Genomic DNA, 12,939 nt, shown 5'->3' on the forward strand with positions numbered 1-12,939 from the left:
CCAAGGAATGTAAAGCAGGCACGAGGAGTTAGGACGGAGCTGCTAGTGTAAAACAAACACAGGGCTTCCTACATAAAGACCAGCCAGCCACTGGGCACCACCTCCACCAGGAATCCCAGGTAGGCGTGCTCTCTCTACTCTCCATATGTGGGTTCATGGGTTTAGCTTCCTCTGACTGCTGGCCATCCACAGGCCCATCTGAACAAAGGGGTGGCTGCACAACATGGGGCAGCCTGGCTGCTCAGACACAGCTGGAGCACCCCCACAACCCCATAAACCCTGAAGACCCTGCTCCTTCAGCATCATGATCCTTCCTTAAGAAATGGCACAAGCTCCTTGGGGCCTGGGACAAATATGGGGAGTCCCACTGCCAAACAGCCTGGGAAGAGGGGGCGGTGGGCAGAGGGAGCCCCGCCAGCAGGGGTGGGAAGAGCTCTTCTACTCAACAGTGACGTCCCAGGTCCAAGTCCCCTCACCCTGTGTGCTGGGCTCATACCCGAGAGGGGTCTGGGGGACAGGGAGGGGAGGGCACACTGCCTGCAGACCCTCTTCTCCTACAGGCGCATCTGACACCATGCCCTCCCTGGGGACCATGTGCAGCCTGCTGCTCTTCAGTGTGCTCTGGGTGGACCTGGCCATGGCGGGCTCCAGCTTCCTAAGTCCCGAACACCAGAAACTACAGGTAAACCATCTCCCCACAAAGCCCCACGTTTGGATTAGGGTATCTGGCTCCAGCCTTGCCATGGGGCAGCCAGCTGTGTGACCTTGGCTCAAATTCTCTGGGCTTTCTCCAAGAGCACTAAGGACGACTCTGGGTCTGACTGTAGGCTCACACCTCCCTCTGCTTCTGGAAGTATAAGGGGGCTTAGGGCCCTAAGATAGTACCTCTTTCCAGCAGAGAAAGGAGTCCAAGAAGCCGCCGGCCAAACTGCAGCCCCGAGCCCTAGAAGGCTCCCTTGGCCCAGAAGACACAAGTCAAGTGGAAGAGGCAGAGGATGAGCTGGAAATCCGGGTTGGTTCCAGATTTATGCTTTTGTGGCAGTGGAGGGTTTGAGGGTGGAGGAGGGCAGGCTGTGAACAGGGATCCACTTACGAAAGAAATGTAAAATAGTACGCAAAAAGGTTGACTCCGAACTGGACTCCACCAGGTCTTTTCCCATCAAGAGGCAAATGTCTAAGATAAGTCATTTTGCTACAACAGAACGGGACAGGACAAGGAGCCATGAGCAGGGAACAGGAGGGGTGCAGGTCCACACCAGAGGATTTCAAAAGAGGGCCAGCAAACATGGTGCCAAGAGACACACAAGGAAGAGACACACAGGAAGAATCAGCTGGTCACAGCCTGAAGAGGTTTCCCCACAGCAAAGGGTCTGCTTGGCCCAGGGGCCTGTCCGACCCTGCCCGGGGCTGGAGCGCACCCACACGGCCCCACGCAGGCCAGCTACTGCTAGCCCGCAGCCAGCGGCCAAGCACCATGCCCCATCCGGAGATGAGACAGGACCAATCGGGCTGTCTCGGCTCCAGCAAATCTTGCACGGGCCAAGAGGAAGTCTGAAAATAGAGGGGGAGATTAGGACAGAGAGGGAGTAAAGGGATTATATAGGGGTTATCCCTGCAACCTTCCCAGGAAGCCAGCTGTGGTTCAGGGAATGGCCCTTATAAGCACTCAGGTGGCGACAGCTGCCTCCCTGCAGTGACACCAGAATTCTCCACCCCGGGGCAGTACTGAACCGTGGCGATCTTGGTGCTGCTCCTGCCTACTGATGGAGATTTCATTTACAAACTGTCTTACCCTCATTATATGCCGTTCAATCTCCACGACCACCTGTGAGGTAAGGTCAGATACTACTGCCCTCGTTTCATAGGCAAGGGACAGAAGTTCAGACAGATGAACTCGTGTTCCTGAGGTGCCACAGCCTGCGTGTGGCAGGGGTGGGAGCCGAGGGCAGGGCCACCTCCATCTCCTAGCCCCCTTCCCCTCACCAGCCTGGCAAACAGAGCGTGCACTGTGGCCTGGGGCACCCCTCCCTCCCTGGTCACCCCTGGCCTGAGAAGCTGCAGTGCGGCCTGCCTTGGCCTCCCTCGCTCCCTCCCTCCCCACCAGCTTCTTCCATCAGGATGAACTCCCTACCAACGATCCCTCTGACCCTTCCTGGAACCTAGGGGTGTTCTCAGGTGCTTCCTCCAAGCCACATGTGAGATCTCCAACCCATCACATTCCCACTGACTCCTGCAAATCCTCAAACTAAAACTGGGGAATTTCCTGGTGAGACCCAGGCGGCACTCCCACTCACCCAGGCTGGGCTGGCTCTCCCCCACACCCAGACAGGGAAGGGGTCTCTGCGGCTTGAGGACTCAAGGCAGGGCTGGGACAACCAGAAGCTTCCAGTCCCCATGAAGGCTGGCCTTGGAAGAGTTAGCCCACACCTCAACTAGAACCCGAAGTCTGATATGTCCGGGAGGCACCGGGGCCACCAGAGGTGGGGAGGCCCACACCCTGGCTGTGGGGCTCAGCACACACTCTCTCAGCCCCTCCTGGAGTTCCACCTTTCTCACCTCAGGGCCCCCCACCTTCCTCCAGATGTGTTGCTACTGCAATCCACTTTCAGAGCTGGAAGACTTCTGAGACCACGTTCTACCCCTTCCCCACCCCTCCACCCCGTATCAGGCCTTTCCAAGTCCCCAGAAGCATACCCCACCCAGGCGTGGCTGGGCTGCTTCTCAACAGTCCAGGTTCCAGGTGCCGGGCCAGCCAGGAGCACCTGGCCCTGATCAGTGCTCACATGGTTCCCAAGAAGTCTGCTCAGGCCATCTGACCAACCCCCCTCAGCCACAGGGTGGAAGAAAAATGAGTACTTGCTAATAGGAGGGAGCCAATGGATGGAGTTCCCTAAAATCACAAGCGAGTAATTCCCCACTCCCTCCGCCCTCCCCGTGGAGACAAGGAAGAAGGGAAATATTTAAAGGGAACAAGGAGCTACTTGTTTTCTTCATAACCTCTTGGAGCACATTTGCTCACATGTGAAATGGGAGAGAAACTGGGGCAGGGAGGCCCAGAGGACTATCCCCATCGTGGAGGCAAGGCCTTGGCCAGGCCTGGAGGACAGAGAAGCTCCAAGCTAGGTGTCACTGCAGCCCATGACTGGAAGCCAGAAGCGGTTCCCAGGCCACCACCCCACCCCTGCAGCCTCAGGCAAGTCCTCGACCCCTCCAGGCCTCCTGTTGGGGGAGCAGGGGGAAGAAGGACCAATGACAGAAGGCTCCCTCCCAACACCAGATCCCTTCAGTGACTTACTTAGACTTCGCAAGTGACTGGCATGCAGGTACCAGGTACCAAGGCAGCTACTAGAACAGAACAATAGTCTGCCCTCCAGGGGCGGAAACCATGATGTGGCTGCAAAGAGAGCTCTTTCCCCTTCTCCCAAAACTCTGAGCTCCAATAAATCATCTCCAAGGGTGCTGAGAAAGGAGGGAAAAATGGGGTGCTGTCCCTGTAGAAGGGAAGACACAGAGGCACAGAGAGAAGCAAGCACTTGGCTCAGAGCATCTCTCCAGGGAAAGGTCAGCTTGTCTGACCTTCCATGGAACAAGGAAAGGCCTGTGCTCAGGACAGGAGGAAGAGCCAGGAGAGGAGGTGAGGGCAGTAGACAGGCAGAGACCACTGCCCAGGCTAGTGCTAGGACACCGGGGAAACCCACTGTCCCCCCAGTCTCCCTACCAGAGCCTGAAATCCTACCACTGGTGACTCAACCTTATGTCTTCCAAAATCACAAGGGGGAGTGGGAGTAACCCACAGCTTCTTTGAGCAACCTCATTAGAGGAAGACAAGACTGCAAGCTAGTTTCCTCGAGATGGCAGGGGCAGTAAGAACGGACCTACGAAGGCAGAGTCACCTGGCTGAGCTGTACCCCTGTGGTGGCTGCTGAGCCACAGGCCCTCCTCCTTCCCCGCCCCTGTGAGGAGATCCTGAGAGCCCAGGGCCTGCTTCGGGAGGGCTGGGAGTGCCATGTGTTTGGGGTGGGATGGCAGGGTGTGACCTCTGACACCTCTGGGGTCTTCCTTGCCCCTCCTCCTAGTTCAATGCCCCCTTTGATGTTGGAATCAAGCTGTCAGGGCCTCAGTACCACCAGCATGGCCAGGCACTCGGGAAGTTTCTTCAAGAGGTTCTTTGGGAAGACACCAACGGTAAGTCCTTGCCCCACTCAGGTCATTTCAGTTTCCTTGGAGTCCCAATTGTGAGCCCAACCTATGTGTGACACAAGAGAAGTTTTATTCCCCTATCCCTGCCTCTCAAAAAGCTTCTAATTACTTTCCCCAATGTCTGCCGGAGAGCAGCCTGGGCTGGGATTTGTGAGTGGCTGGGACGAGGGGTGAGCAGTCTCTGAATTCCAAGAAGACACTATGTTCCAAGAACTAGCACATTAACTACCTCTGGAACCCCAATTTCCTAACCATAAAATGGAGCTAACACTCACTGTGAGAGCATAAAATTATTTGATGTTAAGTACTGCTACTGTATAACTTTACAAATGAAAGGAATTAGTGCCCTCATGAGAATTAAGCAAAGGTTTCTAGGTTTTGTTGCAAAGCTCTTCTTGGCTTGTAAAACAGAAACCACCCAATTAGCTTCTGATCATGGGGGCAAACACCTGCCTTTGGAGGCACACTACCACTGGCCAAGCACTTCCCTAACATGGCATCAAGTCTCAACCCCCACTGACCACATGAGGTAGGCAGGAGCATGGCACTCACAAGGCAGTGCAGATAAGGAAAACAAGACTCAGTTTTTAGGTGGCAAGAACAAGTCACACATTCCACACTCTGAGGTCAATACCTAACCCTTTCCCCCACCCCCATTACAACACACCACCTCTGACATCACCATTGTGGAAGAAAAGCCATCTCTGATGGCACCGGCAGGACGGTGGACACTGAATTTTGACGTGACCTCTTGCTTTTCAGAGGCCCTGGCAGACGAGTGATCATCCACAAGATGGGCCTGCCTGTTCTCCCCCCACCCTAGAAGCACTCACCTGACTTTTACACTGTTTCTGCAGCTACTCCCAGTTCTGAGTGGTACTAGTTGAAGAGGTGAATAAACATTCAAACCATATGCTGAATGTTCAAAGAAAAAAATTATTTCACCAAAGATGAAAATTTCACATTTGATTGAAGAAAAAAATTTAAAAATGTGTGGTCAATGGAAAGATAAAAGGAGGATATGTAGTAAGGTAGGCAAATATGCATGAAAGAAGGGGGTGGGGATGGAAGGGAGAGGAAGCAGATAGACAGCTCTTATAAATATCACAGCTTCCTGAGCACAGTGAAGTTACAATGAGAGCTTAGTAACAATTGGCAAGGACCGTGGACCAAGAAACTTCAGGTCACATCACCAGAGTCACCATCTGCTGAGCTGACCACCATCACAACAGGACAGTGGGAGGGCCAAAACCTGAGTTTCAAGTTATACGTAAGCTGGGTGCTTCAGATGGCTGCCGGCCACTGCTAGACAGGGCTGAAATAACGACTTCTCCTTCCTCCTTGTCCACTACTGAAAAGACATGGCAAAGCAACTGTCTGTGCACAAGGCTAGGCACTGCCCTGGTTACTTATCGATACCAGGCAGGCGTCCCTAAAGATAGCCAACTCCAGCTCACAGATGCATTGAGCCCGGGTCCTATGTTCCACAGCTTAATCCACTAAAGATACCAGCCTTCCTGGGAGGAAGGTCAGTTATTAGTAAGTTACACTTTAGCACAAATGTGTGAACTGCTAAGAACTGATGACAGATGATGGGTGAATCACTAAGGAGAAGAAAATAAAAAAGATTAAGGAAGCTCCAAATATAAGCACTCCCAATTGAGACACATGGATACCTGTTAAAGAGTTACGGTAGACCCATCCTCAGCAGAGTTAGGGTAACATGCACACTCTGGAAAAACCTCTATCAGAGGGCTACAAGAGCCACGTATCTTCTCGAGTAAAATTCTGGTCACCTGGCAGTCAAGACACAGCCCTACTGGTATTAACCACTGACTTGGCAGGCACACCGAAACCCAACGGTCAGTCCTCAGCAAGGAACATCATGTGGACCATGGAACCCACCATCCTCAGAGAATCTCTTAGAAATGCAGAATCTTGGGGTGCCTGGGTGGCTCAGTTGGTTAAGCAGCTGACTCTTGGTTTCGGCTCAGGTGGTGGTGAAGGGGTGGTGAGATTGAGCCCCATGTAGGGCTCCACACTCAGCAGGGAGTCTGCTTCAGGATTCTCTTTCCACCTCTGCTCCTCCCCACATATGTACACATTCATGCACTGCTCTCTCCCTCAAATAAATATTTTTAAAAATATTTTAAAAAAGAATGAAATGCAGACTCTTGGGCCCCACCCTGGCCCTACCATATCAGGATCTGCATTTCAACAAGATCCTCAGACTAATAAATGGCTTAAAGTGGCTGAGATGCACCTGGATCCTACTCAATTCAGGCAGCACAGCACACAGCAGCGCCAGATTACCCGCCTGGAATGGAACAGGTGTCAATTCCCATTTAAAACTTAGAAAATTCAGACCTGGCCAGGTGACACGACACTCTCAATGAAACTGAGAAGACATTACTCTCACTTATCTTCCCGCATTTCTCCAGCCTCAGCCTTGCTGTCAACAGCATACCCAACCTTTGTACCTACCACACACACATACTTGCATCCCTCAGATGTCTACAGACACTGACCATGACTACCCAGGGACTTCACTCACCAAGTTCTTGCTTCTGAAAGCATCTACCGCTAAGCCTTAGTAAGATTGAAAGATGTTAACCATTTAAAGAAGTTAAGGTACTGGAAGGACAACACCCAGGTGGCTCAGTCAGTTAAGCTTAGGCTAGGGTCGTGATCCCGGGGTCCTGAGCTCAAGCTCCTGGTCAGGCTGCCTGTTCGGCTTAAACAAAAGAAAAAAAAAAAAAAGGAATTTAAGATACTGGAGAATAGGTGAATTAAGTGGGGGGAAAGAAGAGGCAGAAAGGCAGAAGTGGAGGGAAATGACCTCCCTCAACCTCCAGATGACCAGACCAGCAAGCTGTCCTGGAGCTTAGCCACATCCCAGCTCTATCGCTTAGTAGGAGTGTAATTCTGCTCATCACTATGCAAGCCCACAGCTCTCTTCTCAATAGCCAGAGGAGGGTCCAAGGCCCACATACAAAGTGATCCAGCCTGTGACTCAGTGAAGAAGCAGGCACGGATTGGACTCAGGGCAAGATGGGTGCCAGGCCATGAGGAATGCTGGTCACCTGACACTTCCCCCAACAAACACAAGGACCGACCCCTCTCTCAAGACTCACAAGTATTCTCTCCCACTTGCCTAGGTCATTCATGTAAGAAATAGATGCTGAGCACCCACTCTGGACCAGATACTCTCACCTGCGCTGGGGAGCAGGAGATGATGGAAAGCTAGGAGCTTCAGACTCAGACCCAAATTTGAATTCCAGATGTATGATCCAGACCAAGACACTGAATTTCTCAGGCTCCTCACAGGTAAAACACCTACCCCCCTGGCCTACTGTCAAAGCTGAACATAGGATCCCCTACATGGATACCAGGCACATATGAGGCACTCGATTATTCTAACCACCAAAGTTTACTGTACTGCTGTGCACCAGGCATTGTCCTACATACTTATATGCAATCAATGTAATTTCAGTCAACTTTCACAAGCCCACTTGAGAGAAAAGTGAAGTTAGGGAAATTTAAGTAACTTTCCAAAGTCACACAGCAATCATGTTGCTGACTCCTATCAGAACTAGAGTACTTGGGTTGGTGCCTCTCAGCCACTGCTTCCCTTACCCTGATTTAAGGGCCTTTTATTGTTTTTCATTTTCCTTCATAATACACTGGGTCAACCTGGAGTGGAGTGACTGATAGAAATAAAATTTAGCAAAGGAAATACTTGAAAAAATATAGCATTTCAAACATGGTCCTGTGTTAGTTTGGGATCGTCTGTTTTTTTGTTGTTTTTTTTAGATTTTATTAATTTAAGAGAGAGAACAAGCAGTGGGTAGGTAGGGGCAGAGGGAAAGGGAGAAGCAGACTCCCCACTGAGCAAGGAGCCCCATAGAGGGCTTGACCCCAGGACCCCGAGATCATGACCTAAGCTGAAGGCAGACACTTAACTGACCCACCCAGGTGTCTTCCTCCTTTTTTAAATTTTTTTTAAATTTATTTATGATAGTCACACAGAGAGAGAGAGGCAGAGACACAGGCAGAGGGAGAAGCACACTCCATGCACCGGGAGCCCGATGTGGGATCCGATCCGGGGTCTCCAGGATCGCGCCCTGGGCCAAAGGTAGGCGCCAAACCGCTGCGCCACCCAGGGATCCCCTCCTCCCCCCTTTTTAAAGTAGGTTCCTTGCCCAGTGTGGAGCCTAATGTGGGGCTTGAACTCATGACCTTGAGATCAAGACCTGAGCTGAGATCAAGATTCCGACACTTAATCAACGAGCCACCCAGGCACCGCCCAACCCCCAATGTCAGCTTTCTTAAATCTACACCTCCAAGCAACATTTGATGATGCCCCACTAACTTAAGTTTATCTGAAATAGGGTGTAGTTACTCCGGGGGGGAGTGAGGTATTTGCTGGAGAAGAAAATTCTGGTGTTTCATAACATACCTGGTACATAGTACAGTGGCATTCATATTTAACTTATACACTTAGAGGTTTGTGCTCAGAAGTGCCTGTGATCAGTGTGTAAACAAACCGAACAGTGGAGACCCACACCTAGCTTGCTTCTTAATGTGAACACGCTCCCCACCGTCAGCGGCCCTCTACCTTATCTTACATGACTGAGTGACACAGACATCAAAGTGCTGACCCTAAACGATTTGTAACTAGCGCCAAACTTAACAGAGAAAAAGAAGCACTGGAAAAGCCAAGGGCTGCAGATTTCTAGCCACAAATTAAGCCCATCACCGAGCAGATGCAGTCAACTGTGTGTTCACCTGGGAAGGAGAAGACGGTAGTGACAGGATTGTGCTGCAAATACACCATCAGTGATGGTGTCTTGGTGAGGCATCAACACTGGTTTTGGATTTATCCTTCTTGGAACACAGCCTTCCTTATCACAGGGCTACTTTCAGCCCTGTGCACTTGTGTTCAGTAATACCTTAGTATGAAATGAGAGCACTGACTCCAAGTAGTGACACGCAACTGGCCCCCAAAGTTTTCCCAGAGACATCAGAGGAGCTCACGGTCTGAAGGCACCCCCCTGTCCCCGTCCTGGTACCACAGATTCATCACCACCCTTGTATGCTCCCTTTTCCCCACCACAGTGCTCTGGAAAGAAAAGATCTAAGTACTTACTTCTCGGAGAAGCGGCCAATACATCCGGGTTCCCAGACAGTAAAATGAGTTAATGCTCAAGGGCAGCAGAAGTGCTAAGAAGGTACCACATATTCCTATTTCCAGTTTCATTTTGCAGAAACACACACATGTACTTGAGAATTTCTCCAGACTTTTGGATTCTCAGGCTACAGGGCTGGCCAACAACATAATGGTTGCCCTCACTCTGAGAAATCTAACCAAACAGGGAAAAAGCACAGGAGCTGGCTGAAGACCAATCACTTTATTTTCAGAAAGAGATGGCCAAAAGGGGCATGGGGTGGGGGCAGATACAGAGGCATTCCGGCAGCACAGCACACACGATCACATCAGCCAGCCAAAAATCAAATCAAAAACAATGCCCACCGGCTTTTGTGCCCACACAGGTCGTGTTTCACTGTGTGACACGCAGAAATGGCCATCTTAAATCCTAGAGGTGAAAGTATGTAGCACCTTGTGCTTTACCATTGGCCGGGAGGCCGCACAGGATTGGGAACACCCATTCAGTCCTCACCCTGAACCCTCCGGCACAGGGCCAGTCCGTTGCCAGCATGGGCTGTAATGACTTATGGGGCTCGTGGTGAAGTGAATGGACAGACTGCAGTTCATCTGGGTGACAATAAAGCACTCTGAAATGCTGAGTCCTCCAATTCCACCAGGCAGGAGAACAAGCCCGATTCCCCGTGGGCAAACAGGAGGCACAGACAACACACAGCTGATCCACGGAGGGTTGACTGAATCAAGGCCTGCTTTCCAGGCCAGTGACGTGGGTACAAGACAGAAATATGGATAGAAGTGTTGAGTCCATTCCCTTTGCACTTAAAAGGCTCAAATGCACCTTCCGAAAACACCTGGAGAAATCAGTTTAAGCTTCTGGCCTCCAAGAAACAGGGGGACTCAGGGTGTCCTGTCTCACAGTGGGAGATTGGGGTAAAGGATCCTTTTGGACAAAGTGCAGAGTGTCCTCACACTTAACCCCTAACCATTATAACCCTCCAGGGCCTATAACAGATATACCAGCAGGGAACAGAACAGAGCTTAGACCCTGATGACCCAAGAAACTCACTTCCAACAGAGAAAGGACCAGACGACGCAAAGGCCGAGGAGAGCCCTGGGAGGGGACTGGAGAGCAGACTCCAGGCCTGCTTGCTCTGCATAGGCAGAAGGCCAGGGCTGCGTGGCCCCAGCAGAGTTTTGAAGAATTAAACTGGTTTATCGCTCAACCTGGGTGGGGCACACAAGGGGATGTTACATGGGGTGAAGCAGAAGTATTCTTGGTCCAATGTTCCAGGAGAATGGAGCCAAAATAGAGCAACGGGCAGCTGAGACCCCCAATGGTGGACTCAGAGGTCGCATCTGCTGCAGACTGGACCCTTAGCAGTTTAACACAAGTGAGCTGCAGCCCTGCGGGCACCGGTAAACAGAAACAACTTCTCCGGCTTCTCTTCCTTGAGTCCCCCAGTCTGGCTCAATCTCCAGTGACCAGGACGTCCCCTGGAAAATGAGAGTCCCCCAGCCCCTCCATACTGGAGGTAGTGGAACCAGTGAGGCCAGCAGCCAAACTGGAGACTTAACCCAGGAAGGGAGGGGGACAACTTCGAGGTGGCGGGACCATAAGTCTCCGAGACAGGGAGTCCAGCCAATGTCCCCCAGAGATGTCCTGCCTGGGAGTTCATTTTTAGAACTGAGAACCACCAGGAGCCGAGTTACACACCAACACATACTCAGACGAGGAGGAAGGCGTGTGTGAAGAATGCTCAAAACAGCAGACTGCAGAGCACAGGGGTCGGGATTGGCAGACACACTGTGCCCTCCTCTCGGCCTCCTCCTTCTCCACTGACCTGGAGGGAAACTCACTGGCATCCCGCTCCACTGCACCCCACCCCTCCCACCAGCCCCAAGTAAAGACTTCTGATGGGACTTCAAGGCAAATATCCTGTCCTCTTTCCTCCATTCCACTGGGCTCTCCAGACACATCCTTGACCTGGGACCCATCTTCCGTCAGGCCACTGGTCGTCCTGGAGGTGGGGGAGAGAAAAGCAAGAAGGTCCCAAACTAAGTTCACTCAGGATAGATTGGGTTTAGTGCTCACTGGATGTTCACATTTTGTATGGTAAGAAAATGCAGAGACCTATTTTTGTCCCAATTTTTAAAAAACATATAGTGTGATTTTTATGACCTTTTATAGTCTGACCTTTTTCTCCTGACGTACCCTCTCTGCTTAAAGATTGTAGAGGCGGCTGGTGTTCTCACGCAGGGTGGCCAAGGTGTGGGAGAGAGGCTGATCTTTGACCCTCGCAATCTCTCGAACTGTATGCAAGGCCAGGCCTGGGTGAGCATATTGGCAGAGGCTTTTGGGAACCTGGAAGACATCAAGCATTCAGAACATCACTGTGCCTTCTGTGCACAGCCATCACATGGATCCCCCTCCCTGGCCCTTCCCCAGCAAGGACCTCTTTGGGGCTGCCCTGTAGAGACCCCTTTACCTGCAGGTGCAGGGAGAGTCCTAGTCATGGGGGGCTCTGGGTGAGCAGGGTCCCACGCTTCCTTGGACTACCCTCTACAGGGTAGGGCTTTGCACTGCCTGGAAGAGAGTGGTTACCCTTCAGCTTCTCAGCCCCCTAGACTTTTGGTTCTGCAGAGCCACAACAAGGAGACATCTACACAGCCAAGGGTGAGACCTGGATGTCACTGGGGCTCTGGCCCTGCCAACCTTGCAAAGGTGACCGGCCCCCTCCCCTCCACCCCCACCTCAACCCAGCCTGATGACACACCTACCTGTCGGGGCAGGAAGTAGGGAGCATCCGTTTCCACAATGATTCTCTCCAGCGGGATCTGCTTCAGAGCTTCCCGGGCCTCCCAGGCCGAGGAGTAAGTCAAGACTGCAGTGAAGCCCACAGACATGTTGGGGAAGTGCTTCAGCAGGGGCTCGATGACTGGGTAGCTGCCGGTGAAGCAGTGCCTGGTGGGGGGAGGGCAGGGTTTCCAGGTCAGGTCCCTCTCTCACAGCGCCCTATGCAGCAGCCCCCAATTCCCCTTTCAATGATCTTCTGTGAACAAATTCCCAGAAACCCAAAGACTGCCTCCAAGGGAGGATTTCACAGTAACCAGACAAGAGCTGGTTCCAACACAGTAAGACCCAAAGCGACTCTTGGTTCCTGAAGCTCTGCAATCAACCCATCAGAGTCCCAAATCCTACATAGCCACTTCAAGTGACCCTTCAGGGAATATACAACAATATAGGGACAGGGTATGCTTATAACACAAGAGAAGCAGAATGAAAGCCTGTGGCCCCTCCAAGATCACAATTACAATAAGTAAAAATCATGTTTATCCAGTCAAGTGAACTGGAAGGAAAAAAAAAGGGAAGATATTAGGGAGTGGGACTACAGGTGAATCTTCTCTGAATGGTAACTATTCAGGGACACAGTATGTATACTACATATTGTTAACCAATCTGAAAATTCAGGGCTTCCTCCAGCCACAACACTTCATTGAGCCATCTTAGCCTTGGTTCACCTGCCTCCCACTGGATTTCCTTCAAAGCCATCCCAAAACAGAGCCATTAGAAA

The 12,939-nt window shown here is 51.6% G+C and overlaps 2 protein-coding genes across 7 annotated transcripts in view; one reads left to right on the forward strand and one right to left on the reverse strand.

Moving 5' to 3' along the window:
* The first annotated feature begins 523 nt into the window (after nucleotides 1-523).
* GHRL (ghrelin and obestatin prepropeptide) lies at nucleotides 524-5,113 on the forward strand. Of its 2 annotated transcripts, none has more exons than XM_072785157.1 (4): nucleotides 524-682; nucleotides 896-1,012; nucleotides 4,077-4,185; nucleotides 4,963-5,113. In XM_072785157.1, exons 1-4 carry the CDS (start codon nucleotides 575-577, stop codon nucleotides 4,980-4,982), a joined length of 354 nt encoding a protein of 117 aa, XP_072641258.1. In that variant the 5' UTR covers nucleotides 524-574; the 3' UTR covers nucleotides 4,983-5,113. The 2 variants fall into 2 exon arrangements, with proteins under 2 accessions (XP_072641258.1, XP_072641259.1); XM_072785158.1 differs by having other exon boundaries at nucleotides 530-682; nucleotides 899-1,012.
* Nucleotides 5,114-9,592: 4,479 nt separating this feature from the next.
* Nucleotides 9,593-12,939, reverse strand: part of TATDN2 (TatD DNase domain containing 2) — a 29,730-nt gene continuing 26,383 nt past the window's right edge. For 2 of the 5 annotated variants that reach the window (XM_072785149.1, XM_072785151.1), the window contains 3 exons: nucleotides 12,146-12,329; nucleotides 11,562-11,729; nucleotides 9,593-11,385 (listed from right to left, as the gene is read on the reverse strand). In XM_072785149.1, coding sequence (XP_072641250.1) covers nucleotides 11,589-11,729; nucleotides 12,146-12,329 — 325 coding nt within the window. In that variant the 3' untranslated portion in view covers nucleotides 9,593-11,385; nucleotides 11,562-11,588. Of the gene's footprint in view, nucleotides 11,386-11,561; nucleotides 11,730-11,853; nucleotides 11,952-12,145; nucleotides 12,330-12,939 lie in introns of all 5 variants that reach the window. The other 3 variants (XR_012011573.1, XR_012011572.1, XM_072785150.1) reach the window with 3 other exon arrangements.

The sequence above is a fragment of the Canis lupus genome, chromosome 19 (genome assembly GCF_048164855.1).
Source record: "Canis lupus baileyi chromosome 19, mCanLup2.hap1, whole genome shotgun sequence".
Lineage (NCBI taxonomy): Eukaryota > Metazoa > Chordata > Mammalia > Carnivora > Canidae > Canis > Canis lupus.

Coding starts and splice junctions, on each gene's coding strand:
- GHRL (XM_072785157.1), top strand. CDS start 575: ATGCCCTCCCTGGGGACCATGTGCAGCCTGCTGCTCTTCAGTGTGCTC. Junction 1,013..4,076: donor AGGATGAGCTGGAAATCCGG/GTTGGTTCCAGA, acceptor CCCTCCTCCTAG/TTCAATGCCCCCTTTGATGT. Junction 4,186..4,962: donor TCTTTGGGAAGACACCAACG/GTAAGTCCTTGC, acceptor CTTGCTTTTCAG/AGGCCCTGGCAGACGAGTGA.